Raw genomic sequence first — 14,494 nt, forward strand, 5'->3', positions numbered from 1 at the left:
GAGAGAGAGGGTCGACAAGCAAGCAGGCGCGGTTGGGAAGAAATTTTATGCATGAGCTTGTGACGACCAAGAGCCCACTCTTGAAACACTGCCCTGCGCACAATGGACTTCGCTGGTGTGAGTGGACAGATTCCATCTACCCGCTTTCAATCATGCGTGCGCCATTCGACCGAATATAAGGCGATGCTGCCGAGGTGCAAGGCTCTCGGGATATGAGCAGACCCCATCTTAGTGGGCGCATCTTTTTGTCTGAAGGGCATCGTGGATTCGTGGGTATACTGCACTGATAATACCTCCTGCCTCAAGGGGACAACAACTTGATCCTTGTTGTTGATCCGCAAATCTCCGCAGAGGCCCATTTCGGCGCCAAGAAAAAGGAGGGCATTTGAGCTGTTCAGATACCGACGAGCTGGCTCACAGAAGCCGAAGCCACATGTAGAAACGGCCGGTTGTATCAGTGACAAGGTTGTTGGTCCGTTGTCACTCGGCAATAACATAGCATGACTCGGGAAAAAAAAGCCCACGAGGCAGAGCAAAGCAGACGGTCTCGTTTATGCTGTGGGCTGAATCGGAAGCGTGTCGCGTGAATGACGCTCGCTGCTCGTGTGATGCTGAGTTTTGTAGTCCACAGAAATGCCATATTTTCTTCTCGGAGCAAATTTCCAACTAGAAGTACGCCGCCATGTCGTGTTTCGGTCGACACATCGGATAAAGAATTACAAGAGTCATTGACAAAAGGTGTATTATTAGTATTAGGTGAAGCCTTACACCACTTGCCATAGCCGCACCAATCAAACAGAAAGCACGCATGATTTACTATCCCGAGCACTCTACGCTGCTGCATCACCGTTTCGGGTCTAGAAACGCTTGTAGCTCTTAACATTTGCCTTGGACTCTCCGAAGATCGGAAGTGTGCTCTTCTAACTGTGTAGCAGAAGTGTAGTAGTAAGTCGGCAGAAAAGCAATCACACAGAAAATCTCTGCAGGGCGGATAACAACCTTTATCAAATGTCGCAATTTCCAGTAGGACAAATGTCTTTTTATGTATCACGGAGATCTGCAACTATCGGAGCTTACGCCTCAAACTATATTGACTGGGAGTAGCCAGTCATGCCGGCTGTCCGTCAGTGGATGGTTGGCACAACACATCAGCAGAGCTCGCAAGGCGTACACGTGGTCAATTAGACGCCCTAGTCACTCAATGATTGGGTTCCAGGTCTTCTGGTTACTAAGTTATTGCACATTACACGAAGTATGGCATTGTGCCTTCATCCAAGCAAGCAAGACGTGGCTGGCAGAGAGCAATACTGCGACCTGGTACATGTAGCACCTGAACGTGACCATGATGCTCGCAACACACGACACTTTATGCTAGTATTAGCACACTCTTTTGTTGGATTCAGTCACTTGGTTTGCTGCTGACGGTGACTGGCTCACAGGGCAGCGAATGCGACGGATGTCGTGTATTTCAGCTCTGCTGCTGCTGTGCAACCCATGAACAGTCTGCTATTGGCACAAGCAGCACACTGATTCCTAAACACTGTGTATTTGCTGTATCTAACCGTTTCTCTCCTCAGCATTGGGGCCGAAATTTACCATTTGGACAGAGGAGTGTTTGCACGCGGCTCTGGTTCGCGAAAAGGTCTCAATACAGACAATCTTGCACAGCTTGCGGCACTCCCGAGCCGAGCCTCGCCTCGTTTTGCTTTGGGATGTCCCTTTGAAAAGCCGTGGTTTCTTCCAGGCTATATGATTCTTACAGTCACACCAGGTCAGGTGTTCGGCTGAGAACGAAATTCTCGGCGAAGCGCCGTCACAGTATTACAAGCACCTAGACAGCGTACTCTCAGAAGTATAATAGTATGCAGTCTTTCCATCAATCCAATGTATTTTCATCACCAAGCCTCGACTCTTTCCCATCGTGTTCATCAGAGACTCACTCACCTGGAACAACAACCCAGCTTTCATCCAACGCAGCTAAAAGCTGGCCGCCATCAGCGTTTTGCTCGTCGCGAACCCCGTACTACCGGGTCACGGACCCAAACATGGAGGATCCAACCGTTGCCCAGCTCAAGGTCGAGCTCACGGCCACCGAAAACAGACGCGCGGTGCTGAAGCAGGAATTCTTCAAGGTCCACGACAAGCTGAGAGAGAAAAAGGCCGAGCTCGATCGCCTCAAGTGCATCCACGACCCGAGCCCGACCTCGAACAAGTACCTCGAGAGCCTAGAGGTCGAGGGCGCGATTGCTGAGCTCATGCAGAAATCGGACGTCATCAATGAGGGGCTGCAGGAGATGGAGAATAGCATTATGCTATTGAGGTATCGCATAGATACAAAGAAGTAGTTGTAAACTCGGCAATGAATTCGAACTGTTTTCGAGATTTAAGCGAATTACATCTAAATCATGGGGTGAGAAGTGAGACTTGTCGATGGGAGGCATGGGTGGTTGGTCTATACATAAAGAAAGGCTGAAATGCGCGACACGAAATTATCTTGTTTTTTACTGAGAAAACAACCATGGAAATACATCATACTACCTACGTCATACGAGTTTGTGGGCACCGATTACTGCGATGCTACCGTGAATGTTTCCTCCAGTAGTCGACACTCGAGCAGATGCAGCCAACGACGCGCTTCCAAAGACAGCAACATGTATGGAAACAGTGCATTTGTCACTTGAAATGCCTTTGGTTGAGCGGTGAGGCCAATATGGGCTGCAGTCGCCTGACGGTGAACCCCTTCCGCGAGCCAACGCATGAGACTGTGCTGCGCGCTTGCGCCCGCCTGCACATGACAGTTTTCTTCTTTCTATAGCTAAATAGATGATACACCTGACATGTACGGCCACAGCCGAGTGACAAATCTGGATCCCGTCTGATCTCCGAGCGATAACCACTCGAGCGCCTGAGTAGTAGCTGGTTCGGTGACGACCAGCGAACGCCGGGTGCTGTACATTTTTTTGATCTTTGGGACCTTGCCTCTCGAAAAGTGCTGGTAATGATTGGATTTTTGCATGTCTGTCAAGTGGTCACAGGTAAAGGGGTAGATGACAAACACGAATGCTACTCCATGATCTGGAATGTATTCCTTGTCTCGATGTAGCATACAATTTTTTGGCCTACCTCGTCTAGATGTGATACTGACAACGTAGGCAACAAGAGAATGGCAGCGATAGTTGCATATCCCCAAGAGCGATTGCTCATAGCTGCCCAAAAAGGTAAAGCAAACAGAGGCCGACATGTGAGCGTGTACAGTGATGTATAAGCAAAGAACAGAGGGGTATAAAATGGCACAAGATCCAGTAAAGTCAAAGACACCGCACCAATTTGCATCGTTGCCATGGCCGCAAAATACAGACCATTCGTCATGGCTCCTCCAAGCCACCCAGCAAAGAAAATTCGAACAAAGGAAAGTACAAAGATATACAAGCTTAAGTAAGATCTGCGACGGGTACAAGACTGCCCTAGCAGGGCTGTCCGGGCGACTCAGTCAGCTGGAAATGTAAGAATATTGACCCTCCTAGTCCGACTCATCGTGATATTTGTTTGGTAGTCAGTTCTTTTGTTCCCAAGTGTGGAAGAATGGGGCTCAAGCCGAGCGCATAAGAAAGCCCAAAACGAGAACGACCTGAATATGGATAAGAACTGAGACAAGTGCCGAAAATAAAGCATGATAAGAATAAATGGCAGAAAAAGCAAAGGGCCGCGAGGTTTTTGGTCTTGCTAGGCCGTGAGGCCGGAATCATCGTCTTTTGTCTGCTGTCTGTCCCTGTTCCTGGCGGAGATGAACAACTCTAACAGGGGTTAGAAGCCTCGTGGTTTTTCCACATCCGTCAGAAGATAACAGTTCGTTTGGTGGCAGCCAGCTGCGGTCTTTGGGGCGGAGTGAAATTTCGTGAGAAATTTCAGAGCAAGGTAAATACACGATTGCAAGCACACAGGGGTGAAATGTGCACGAATGGCGTAACGGCCGCGGTACATGGGCCTGAAGTCATGTCGCTGAACAGAATCAGCTCCGAGAATTAGAATCAGCAAGATCGGGAGATTGTTCGCCAAGGTTCAGCGTCGATGGCGATGGGAAGAGCTGTGTTTGTGTGAGCTGCTGTGCTTGTGTGAACTAGATGAAGAGTGCTTGTGTCGACTCGACGATCCGCTAGTCTCTAGACTTCGTTCCAAGTCCTCGACCCTCGAGCGGTAGCCCTTGACAATGTCCTTCACATTGGCGATGCGATCAAAGTCCATTTCCAACTCGTCCAGCTGGCGCAGTATCTCGGTGTAGCGGGCAATCTCGGCGTCGGCGCCGTCGATGATGTTGCCGGCGCGATCGTACTGGACCTGGGTGAACATTTGAGCCTGCTCGCTGAGGTACTGTATGTTTTGCTCAATGCTGGCCATGAGGCGGTCAAAGTAGCGGCCGAGGGCGGCGAGCGACGAGCTGTCGAGCAGCAGCAGCCCCTGGCTGCTCGCCCTGCTGGCGGCGCGGGAGGAGCTGGAGCCGCCACCGCCACCACCGCCGGCGAGGGCTGCCTGGCCTTGCCGCAGGAGCTGAATCTCCTCGGCCGTCAGACCCAATTGCGTGTCTGGCACGGCGTTTGTCGTCATGGCGGCGCGGGCGCGGCGCGGGCGACAGGGTGCGCAGAGCGCCCCGGGCTCCGAGCGGGTAGATGGGCGGGAGTCGCGTCGGCAGCAAGACTATCAAAGTGCCAGGGCCGATGCGGGTTTTATTTTATATACGCCTCGGATGCCTGGTGACCTGGCAATGCGATGTTGGCTTGAAAAGAGGCGGCGGCGGCTAAGATTGGCGTTTGCAGAAAGCGCAATCCGCGGGGAGGGAGGTCCTGATACGGCGGCGGCGGCGGCGGCGGCGGGTGACGAGCGCATCAAGGCTGATGAATCGCTATCGGAGCATCGGACGACGAGCTGACAGAAGTTGATTCGGCGACAGCGGTAGAGTTCATGACCTCGAGTGGGCGACGGGGACGTCGACAATCATGATTCCTGCGCGTGGGTTCGGTGACGGGATTCGAGATTTGGCTGGAGAGGGGAAGGGCGGGAACCGCAGAAAGTGAATCACAAGCACCTTCGGCTGAAGATGCAAATACACCAGCGGCTGCACTAGCGCCAGCAAGGAAGGAAGACGGCGCGATGGTGGTGTCGGTGGTGGTGGTGGTAATGGTGGTGGCGGCGGCACATGTTGGTCAGGCATGAAACCACGGCTGGGACAGACTAACGGCGAGGAGGAGGCATCGCGAGGCAGTGGGTGGTGTCGTGTGTGGTGCGCGCCACGAGGCTAGCATGTCAGCTCTTTACATGCTACACTAGGCTTGAAAAATCTAAACAATTCTAGAATATCGCAAGAAATTGAGATGATTATTATTCATTTTTGGCATAAATTCTGAATGCGAAAGTTCTTTGAAAGCCTGTCAGAAAACGGACCTCGCCTGCATAGTATTCATAGTGTATAGTGTGTACGCAGTGATTTGCTAACTAACTAGCGCCGAGGCAAAGTGCCAAGTTTTAGACATTAGCTGCCGCCCGTTGGAGTCCCGAAATAGTAATAAATGTCCCGCTGAAACAAGCCGCCTTTTTCCTTCCCGACGAGCGGCGCCAGCTACGATTTGCGGATTGGCCCAGACAGGCACGCGGCTGCAGGGGACCGATATTTGTAATGCGTTCGATGCCTTGACTCATGGACAATCCGATCATCGAGCAATCAAGGATTTCTGAGAAGCCCCTACAGTAAGACAACACCCTCTTCGTCTCAGGGTTGCTGGTCGAGATCCGCCGCAAAAGACCGCTGCAACGGAGAAATGAATACGGGAGCAATGCATAATAACTTGAAAAGGACTATATCAATATGAGCGCTGATTTGATTTCAAAACCATGTTGATCAAGAGAGGGTAGTCTAACGGTGCAAGAGAACCAAAAGAAATATGACTTATGTCAACGATGACAATAATACGAAAAAAAAAAAAGGCAAACTGAAAAGAAAAAGAAAAAGAAAAAGAACAAGAACAAGAACAAGATAATAGCAAAGTCAAGATTGACGGCTAACAAGATGTGCAATGTGCCTATGCCACATACAACGTTAGTTAGCAACTCTCATGCATGTGGTCTCAGCCACCTTTCTCTTTCAGCTTCCGCTTCACACCAAAATAAATGAAAGCTCTTTACGGCTCGGCCTACACAAACGTCCCGTATTCTCCGTGTGCCGTCAATTTCTCAGACGATCTCTTCTTGATACCCCCATGTACTCGCCCCTGTCCGCGTCATCACCCCCGATCGCCACCCCAATGGCTCCTCCCGCAAGTCACGGCACACCTGGCGCCATCCTTCGGTGCACACTGGCAATCACAACAGAGTTGTTGTTTCAGACTCGCGCAATCACCGTTTTATATATCCCAGCGTACTCCTCTGCAGGTTTTTCGGGCCCTGCTTTGTAGGTGACGGGGAGGCTTCTGCACAGTATTCTGTGCGTGCTCCATGTGTTTGCTGCCCGGCACTGCTATCCGGGGCAGAATCTATGAGTGCTTTTATACTATGATCATTAGATGCATGACTACTTTGTTGTGCCTGGAGACGCCAAATCAACGCTTGTGTGCGTGGCGTCAGTGAAGCTGTGTGTGGCTCTATAGTAATCCTAGTAAGATCCGAAAATGATGGCAGTTAATGGAACATCTAAAAAATCAATTCTTCTCCTTATCGCGGCTGCGTTTTGTTCATCTGAAATGTGTCGATGAAAGAGATGTTACCATTACAACATATTCCAGGCTTGCGAGATTCACATAAACTGACGACGCATTATGTTCGACTCGAGCGTACGAGTGACGGCGTCGGGACTGGTCAGCAGCGGGTGTGGCGTCGCTAATGCGGGCTGGCACATGGCTTTCATTGAGACCTGTTCACAGTGCATGCAAACTCGTAGGGAGCCAATGTGTATACACATCTTTGTGCATCGTGGCGTCTAGCCGTGGTCAGACGAGGCAATGTACTCCGCTCCTGTTGAGACCGATGATGCTGTCAATGTTGACTTGGCCATAAATTCAATTTATATTATCATAGGATCCAAGCAAACGCAATACATTCAATACCAATCTGTGGACGCGAATACTATCGCCTTCCCGTTGCACCAGTCGCAAGGACTCTTGCTTTACTGACTCGACCATAACCATGTCCTTCGTTCCTCTTGTACACACAAGCGCTGTCGCTCATGCCCTCATAGCCTGCGGCGCATCCCTTCACTTTCTGCCGCCTGCCTCCGCAGGCTGGTTTAAAGCTCACCGTTGGCCTTGAGACTCTTAGCGCTGGCGACGAGCGCGTCCGCCGCGCTACGCGGCCGCCACCCCAGCTCGTTGCGTGCCTTGGCGTTGGACAAGGGGCGCGAGCGGCCAATCTCGGGCAGGATGACGGCGATGCTCTTGTCGAAGAAGCTGGCGATGCACAGGAGAAACTTGGGGACGGAGAGGCTCGGCACGCGGCGCGTGTCCGCGGCGGGTAGCTCGCGCTTGAGGTCTGCCGCCATCTGGCGGATGGAAATCTCGGATTCGTCCGAGACGGCAATGTAGCGCTGGCCGGCGGCGCGGGGCGACTCGAGCGCCAGCACGTGCAGGTCGGCCACGTCGCGCACGTCGACGATGCCAAAGTTGAGGTCGGGCATGGCCGGCATCTCGCCCGACAGCAGCCGCCGCGGAATCTCGAGGCTCGTGTTGACGCCCTTGCCCAGCGAGGGCCCGCACACGAGGGCCGGATTCACCGTCACCAGCTCAAAGGCGCCGCGGCCCTCGTCCGCGAGCCAGTCCCACACCGCGCGCTCGGCCAGCGTCTTGCTCTTGGGGTACGCGCCCACGGGCGACGCCGGGTTTTCTACCTCGCTCCAGTCCTCTTCCGTGAATGGGTGGTCGGCGCTGCGCGGCTCGTGGCCGTACATGATGGCCGCCACGGACGAAGTAACGACGACGCGCTTCACGGTGCCGGCCTTGCGCGCCGCCCGCAGCGCCCGCAGCGTGCCCTCGCGCGCCGGCCGGATCAGCTCGTTCTCGTCCTTGGGCTCGCTCGCGGGAAACGGTGACGCGACGTGCAGCACAAAGTCGACGCCGGCGCAGGCCGCGTCCCAGCCCGACTCACCGAGGAGGTCGACTTCTACGAATTCGATGCCGTTGACCTTGTCGTCGGCGACGCCGGCCCCGCGGATTGCCGCCCGCACGTCATCGCCGCGCTTGAGCGAGCGCACCGTCGTGCGCACCTTGTAGTTCTTTTCTAATAGCTTGTGGATGACGTGCAGCGCAATGAAGCCGGAACCGCCCGTCACAAGGACCAATTTGCCGTCGGCCATGACTGAAATTATCGAGTTGGTTGCTTTTAGGGAATATTGTTTTGTGAAGACGTTGATGAGTTGGGGTGTTGCGTTGCGGTCTAAGAAAAAGAAAAGCAAATGTCAAGGAACCAACGGAAGCGACAGAGAGAACTGGCGATTGCAGAGTACTTATTCAACGCTGATCGTCGTCGACATGGGCCGGCTTTCAATGACGCCACCGCAAAGTAGCGGGACAGAGAAACAAGTAAACAAGGTTTCCATTAAAAGGCGATAGTGAGCTGATCGGATTCCGCAACAGACTACTCCGTAGACGGCGCGGCACAACTACTACTTAACGGTATCAAAGATGCGCCGGTGCCGAGGGTCAACGGCTCTTGGCGTCTAGACTTCGGACTTTATCTCAGTGTCATGGCAACCTGTCGGCGATTAATTCATTAAATACCACGCCGTCCAAAGAAATCGACTTTGGAGCGAAAATAGAGGGACCACAGCGATGCGGGGCCTCCAACGTTGTAGACCAATTTCAGGGTCTGAAGATCCTAGTTAACTAATTTCCTGGCTTGAATTACCAATGAACAGCCATTTACGCGTTCAGACGCAAACAGATATACATGCATTGAGGAATTGAGCTCCTGCGGAGATTCAGGCAGAAGACCGCCATAATTGCTGCCGCTACATATCCTCAGCCTAGGGGCTGTGGATGGAAAGTGCCAACACTCTACAGAACCAATGGCAACCATGATCGACTTTTCGTTTTATTCTGCTTTGGTGCCTTTGCATTATGCTCAGTCCCAATCGTCGTCGTCGTCATCGCCTCGGGACCGACCCGCGGTTCCCGTTTTGATAGTTTTGCCGCCTGCCAGTCGCTCTTCTTCTGCATCCTCGACAGCTTGCCGCCTCTTTATGATGCGCATGTCAGATTCCGGTACAGCGCCAACCTCTACCAACATATCGTCGATATTACGCATCGTTGCGCGCACTCCGCCAAAGGTCATGAGCGTGACGACCTGCTTCACAATGTCGCCCTTGTTGTAAACCAAGATGGTGGGGCAGTTGCGGTCGGGGTAGTTTTCGATGGCCTGGTTTGCGCGAATTTCGCAGAATTTGATGTCGCCATACTCTTGCGCTGCCTGTCTCCAGAGCTCGGACAAAACGCGCGACTCGACATTGGTGCCCATACTCGACGTGAGGTTGACAAATACGGGGCCCTTCTCCGAAGCTTCTGTGACCTCGCGCTGGTAATCTGGCTTCGATATCGGGTAAACAGTGCCATGTATAGACTTCTTTTGCAAATTGTTGAGTTCCGCCATGCGCTTTTTACGGTACTCCTCGAGGAAGGCGTCATCCTCTTCGTCTTCCAGCTCCTCGAGCTCGTCGAGATCTTTGCCTTCGAGTCGATTTTCGTGCGCAAGTCGCCTGCCTTCGACAATGGCTTCCTCGATCATCGGTGTAGGGCTCGGTGGCTTTTCTGGAATAACTCCATGCTTGCGCAGAATATCATTCCTGTGTTGCGTATTAGAAAGTCGTACTTGTAACCGGTCGCACGTGAGTGCACTTGCCATTCCGTGTCTGCGTTGGGGTCATCAATTGGTACAGCGATCCTTTGTTCCGAAGGTGCTGCCATCTTGGTTGTCTTTGCCCGACTGGAAGCAAATCGGTCTGAAGCTCTTACTTCAACGAGGCACAGAAGCAATAGAGCTGTTATGCTGTAGCCTAGCGCTCACGTCACTGCACAAGCTCATTGCCCCTCGTTGCAGTACAGCCCCACCAAGCTGTGAGGTCTGTTGGTGGTGCCTGCGTTGCCTGCCAGACCGTCCAGGTTGCACTAATTTGTACAAATGGGCCCACAATTCCTTCTTGCATAAAATTTCCAAAAATCTGGCACTATGAGTAACCAAGGTGGGGTGCTTCAGCCAATCGGAGCCGTTGAAATGTTCATCACGTGCGCGTGGGCAGGAAAACCCTATGGCACTATTCTGCTTTTGACGAAATTTGGAGCCGGAGGCGAACCAGAACGCCCCCCCGAGTCCACCGAACTTTTCCTCGCTTAACTCCTCTCACCCATCTTGCGAGCCTCCAAATCGTCCTAGATTTCGTCAAGCATCTCGACTCTCGCAAGAACACCGATATTTCCTCGAGATAATCCGTCAAGATGGTAAGCGTCATTTCAGCCTTGCGAAACATGGAACATAAGCTCGGTCCGATGGAATAGAACAAACGTGCAAAGCGAAGGATGGATTGGCAGACGACTACCGGAAACTGCATCGTGAAATCAACAAACCAACAAGAGCGACACGCCTGCGACCCGACGACCATTTCGACACCAGAGGACACACGTTCCATGCTTGATCAAGGATACCATGTACTGTTAGAAGATGCTAACAGATGCCTGTCTAGGTTCTCGCCGTTGATCTTCTGAACCCTTCCGCGGCCAGCGAGGCCAAGAAGCACAAGCTCAAGGTACGACGCATGCCGACATGCCACCGACAACCCCGAACGCGACGAATTGGCTCCTAACATTTACTTCTCTCGGCAGACTCTTGTCCCCGCCCCCCGATCCTTCTTCATGGATGTCAAGTGCCCCGGCTGCTTCGTCATCACCACCGTCTTCTCCCACGCCCAGACCGTCGTCATCTGCCAGGGCTGCACTACCGTCCTGTGCCAGCCTACCGGTGGTAAGGCCAGACTCACCGAGGGTTGCTCTTTCCGAAGAAAGTAAACTGCTCGCATTCGGGGCACGTTTCTTTTCCTTGGGTAAATTGATGACTTTCATGGTTCAAATCACACGGTGATTCATCTCGGATCTGCAAAAACAACAATCACGAATTCTTTCGAGCAGTGGGCGATAGACAACCTACTTACTGGCGAACATAATTTATCTCTTTGCAGGTAGAAGATGGGACACCCAGAACAGGGGCGTTTGGGGTCTCCGGATATCTTGCATGGCACATCATTCTTCTCGTTTTTGCGACTAAAAAAACAAAGCCTTTTTTGTACCAAGGATGTCGTTTCTTGAGGCAGGAACAATCAAAAGCACTGCATGGGTGGACAGCTGGAGAAAAAGCGTTTTTCACATTGAGTGTCTGGCGCCGGGGTTCACGATCCTACTTTTTCGCACTGGATACGACGACGTGGTACTGCCAATTTTTGAGGATCGCTACATACCCGAGTGCAGTGTGGTGGTAGAAAGGCACTGTGCTTTGCGAAATTCAAAATGTTTCCACGATCAAATTTGCAGATCTCGCGTCGCTGTGATGGAATGTATGTCGATCTCATTTTGTGACTGTACGATTATCGACGACGAATACTACAAAGCTACATGTATCTTTTCTTGTGTACTTACCCTATCTGTTTGCCAATCGAATCGTAGATATCCATCATCAAGTATACCCAAAGTTGAAGGCGGCCGCGAAACCTTGCCGCGAGCTGTGGTACAAACCGAAGCGTGACCAAATTGGCTCACGCGTCTTTTTGTCTCGATGAATCGTATCTTGCCGTCTGGGTGGCGTGCTGCTAAGCTTATATATCGTCTCTGAGTTTAGGAAGCAGGGGACGGAGTATTCACAGAACGGTGTCCTCGTCTGCTTAACTACTAGCTGGCCGAGTTGTCAGTTGCCAGCTCTGTTTGCAAGTCGATCTCACCTATCAGCGACTTCGTCGAAATCGTGCTCTGGGTTTCGATGGCATTTTCGGAGCGTCGTGCTAGGAGCGATGCATTGGGCAAATGCAGTCAGAGCTAGGAAGCAGCAAAAAGACAGAAGCGAGAGTGAATTGGTTTGGTTTGACATCATTCATCCGCCATCTTCGGCTGTTCACATGTTAATTGAGATTAACCACGCTCCTTTATTCATTCGATATTTCTCGGTTCTTTTCATAGCTCCGTAAATTAGCCTCCCACCAACTGCTTTTGCCCGAGTTCCAACGCCGTGAACCCACACTCTGCTCAGCCATCCAGCGTAACCTGAAAAGCAGTCCAGAGAGCCGCTATCAAAAAGAGGACAACAGTCACATACTTCCAAGCGCCCCCATCTTCTACCACGACCTGCTGCCCCCGTACAAGAACCTCTTCAGCCCAAACGCAGGCAACCAGTCTCTCCTGGCGATATGTCTGTGTCCCGGTATCTTTTCCCGTCGCCGGGATGGTGGCGACGGCGGTGACCTGCTTTGGAGCAATAGCATTCGCAGTACATAGATGATCCAAGCGGTCCATTATGATCGTGGTATTGGCTTCGAGTTCTTTGCGCATCATCTTGAGCTCCTGGCACCACGCAGCAGAAGGCGCAACATTGGCGCCTTGTGCCGCTCCGGGCCAGCCCTCCGACTCTGCTTCATGAACATCAGCAGACGGCGCCGCAGCGAGGTGCTCTTCCTCAATGGCGTCAATCGACTCCGCATCACTGTCCTCATCGGTGATATCAAAATCGAAATAGCTACGCGGCCGAATCGGCGGCGCTGCAGCTGGGCCAAGGGGGACCTCGTCAGAAAGCCGATAAAATGGCTCCGGATCGGATTCTTCTTCAGCATCCTTGTCATCGGCAAAGAAGAGAGAACAAAACTTGGGGCTTCCTTGCCAAGGTACCCTGTCATTGTCGTCGGGGCATGCTTTAGAATCGGAGATGAACAGCGATTCTGAATCGGATGAATACAATTCCCCTATCCATGGTGTTAGTCGTCGCTCGAGGCGCGTGGCGGGTTTGATTAGAAGCACGTCAGTGAGAACAAAACAACGTACAAGGCTGAAGATCCATTTTCCGTGATGAGCGATTATAGATGTAGGCAAAAAAAAAAAAAAAACAGGTACAACGAAAGCCAGTCAAATCGAGGCCTGGAGCGGACGGGCAGGAGGAAGAGAAGTTTCGAGCCGCAAGAGGAAGAGAGAATCGGAAAGCGGCTCTCAAGTGCTTACACGGCAGGTCACGTATTTGAAAGAGGAGATGGCAAAGTGCGTCTGCCGCGTTGTTTGTTTGCCGAGCGGCTGCATATTAGATAGCAGTGTTTAATTCGTTTCCATCTACACACCAGGTTTAGCGTTCACGCGCGGCGAGCAGTGAATTGCGCAATGAGTACCAGCCTGTGCAGGCTTGTACCACGACACCCAACTTCATCTCCCTCTTGGACTTTATTCATCATCTTCTCCGCATTGGAGGTCTCGCTGACAACAAACACCGGCCTCTGTATCCGCTTCGCTGCTTTCGTCGATGACGGCCCTTCCGCTCTTTCGACTACAATGGGAACTACTAGACTCTGCTGCATCGAATCCGTTGCGAGTCAGTTTGACTTGAAAATGCGGGAAATGGTCCATCCTCGCATGGTGGTGATGGTGGATATAGTTGGACGGAAGGGCTCTGTGGTCTGCATTTATATGACCTGCCGAGGAAAATGATTTTGCAGCAAAAATATTGTAGAATTATGCATGATTCAAAAGAGCAAACTACCCCGAATCTGGCGAGCATGGGAACGCAAAAACATTGCCGTGCATTGAATAGTCTCTCCTACACGCGGTCGCTTGGGCATGGGTCCGTTTAGACACGACGCCACTGCCCCTCATTGACCGTACTCATTGCCCTCGTGCAACCTCCATCACTATACAACTCCTGGGCATATTTTGTGACGTCTAGTGAACCAAAACAAACACTATCAAGGCAGAATGGCATCGTCGGCGGTAACTCGATTCAGCTTCATATTCCACGCGCCCGCGGCCGCCGTCGACGCTTGCAAGGCCGCCATCTTCAAGGCCGGCGCGGGCCGCTATCCGGGACCTGGAAGCTACACGGAGTGCTGCTGGTCCATCAAGGGTACCGGCCAGTTTCGTCCGGGCGCCACGGCCAATCCCAACATTGGATCTGTCGGTGCCCTAGAGCACGTGGAAGAGGTCCGCGTCGAGACAATCTGCATTGGCGAGGATGTTGCGCGACGTGCAGTAGCCGCGTTGAAGGAGTGAGTTGCACGTCCTTGGACCTCTTTTTCGAATGAAATCGCCGACTCATACGCTCAATAGGGCCCATCCTTACGAGGAGCCTGATTACAAGGTTATCCGATTGGAGGATTTCTAACGTTGGCGGTTGTTACTCTGGCTGCCGATTGAGCCAAGGGCGCACCCGCCGAAGCTGAGTCATTTTGGGCTTGCGAACATGAAGACAAGAGTCACTTCAAAACTTTGAAAAAAAAAAAAAAAAAAAA

General features: G+C 52.1%; 8 protein-coding genes across 8 annotated transcripts; 4 read left to right on the forward strand and 4 right to left on the reverse strand.

Annotated features, from left to right (window-relative positions):
• Window positions 1–2,045: 2,045 nt before the first annotated feature.
• On the forward strand, window positions 2,046–2,345 carry BBA_03182 (uncharacterized protein; the record flags this gene model as incomplete). Its single annotated transcript, XM_008598279.1, has 1 exon — window positions 2,046–2,345. One exon carries the CDS (start codon window positions 2,046–2,048, stop codon window positions 2,343–2,345), a length of 300 nt encoding a protein of 99 aa, XP_008596501.1.
• Window positions 2,346–3,367: 1,022 nt separating this feature from the next.
• On the forward strand, window positions 3,368–3,649 carry BBA_03183 (uncharacterized protein; the record flags this gene model as incomplete). Its single annotated transcript, XM_008598280.1, has 3 exons — window positions 3,368–3,435; window positions 3,472–3,502; window positions 3,554–3,649. 3 exons carry the CDS (start codon window positions 3,368–3,370, stop codon window positions 3,647–3,649), a joined length of 195 nt encoding a protein of 64 aa, XP_008596502.1.
• A 410-nt stretch (window positions 3,650–4,059) lies between these two features.
• Window positions 4,060–4,602, reverse strand: BBA_03184 (uncharacterized protein; the record flags this gene model as incomplete). The annotated part of the gene is made up of 1 exon (XM_008598281.1): window positions 4,060–4,602. The coding sequence occupies one exon, from the start codon at window positions 4,600–4,602 to the stop codon at window positions 4,060–4,062; it is 543 nt and encodes a 180-aa protein (XP_008596503.1).
• Window positions 4,603–7,270: 2,668 nt separating this feature from the next.
• Window positions 7,271–8,332, reverse strand: BBA_03185 (dihydroflavonol-4-reductase protein; the record flags this gene model as incomplete). The annotated part of the gene is made up of 1 exon (XM_008598282.1): window positions 7,271–8,332. One exon carries the CDS (start codon window positions 8,330–8,332, stop codon window positions 7,271–7,273), a length of 1,062 nt encoding a protein of 353 aa, XP_008596504.1.
• Window positions 8,333–9,099: 767 nt separating this feature from the next.
• BBA_03186 (phosducin family protein) lies at window positions 9,100–9,938 on the reverse strand (the record flags this gene model as incomplete). The annotated part of the gene is made up of 2 exons (XM_008598283.1): window positions 9,100–9,817; window positions 9,844–9,938. 2 exons carry the CDS (start codon window positions 9,936–9,938, stop codon window positions 9,100–9,102), a joined length of 813 nt encoding a protein of 270 aa, XP_008596505.1.
• A 609-nt stretch (window positions 9,939–10,547) lies between these two features.
• Window positions 10,548–11,033, forward strand: BBA_03187 (40S ribosomal protein S27; the record flags this gene model as incomplete). Its single annotated transcript, XM_008598284.1, has 3 exons — window positions 10,548–10,676; window positions 10,712–10,774; window positions 10,851–11,033. The coding sequence occupies 3 exons, from the start codon at window positions 10,548–10,550 to the stop codon at window positions 11,031–11,033; spliced, it is 375 nt and encodes a 124-aa protein (XP_008596506.1).
• Window positions 11,034–12,257: 1,224 nt separating this feature from the next.
• On the reverse strand, window positions 12,258–13,062 carry BBA_03188 (uncharacterized protein; the record flags this gene model as incomplete). The annotated part of the gene is made up of 2 exons (XM_008598285.1): window positions 12,258–12,967; window positions 13,047–13,062. 2 exons carry the CDS (start codon window positions 13,060–13,062, stop codon window positions 12,258–12,260), a joined length of 726 nt encoding a protein of 241 aa, XP_008596507.1.
• Window positions 13,063–13,961: 899 nt separating this feature from the next.
• Window positions 13,962–14,367, forward strand: BBA_03189 (structural toxin protein RtxA; the record flags this gene model as incomplete). The annotated part of the gene is made up of 2 exons (XM_008598286.1): window positions 13,962–14,251; window positions 14,313–14,367. The coding sequence occupies 2 exons, from the start codon at window positions 13,962–13,964 to the stop codon at window positions 14,365–14,367; spliced, it is 345 nt and encodes a 114-aa protein (XP_008596508.1).
• Between the last annotated feature and the right edge of the window lie 127 nt (window positions 14,368–14,494).

This window comes from Beauveria bassiana (assembly GCF_000280675.1).
Source record: "Beauveria bassiana ARSEF 2860 unplaced genomic scaffold BBA_S00006, whole genome shotgun sequence".
Taxonomy (NCBI): domain Eukaryota; kingdom Fungi; phylum Ascomycota; class Sordariomycetes; order Hypocreales; family Cordycipitaceae; genus Beauveria; species Beauveria bassiana.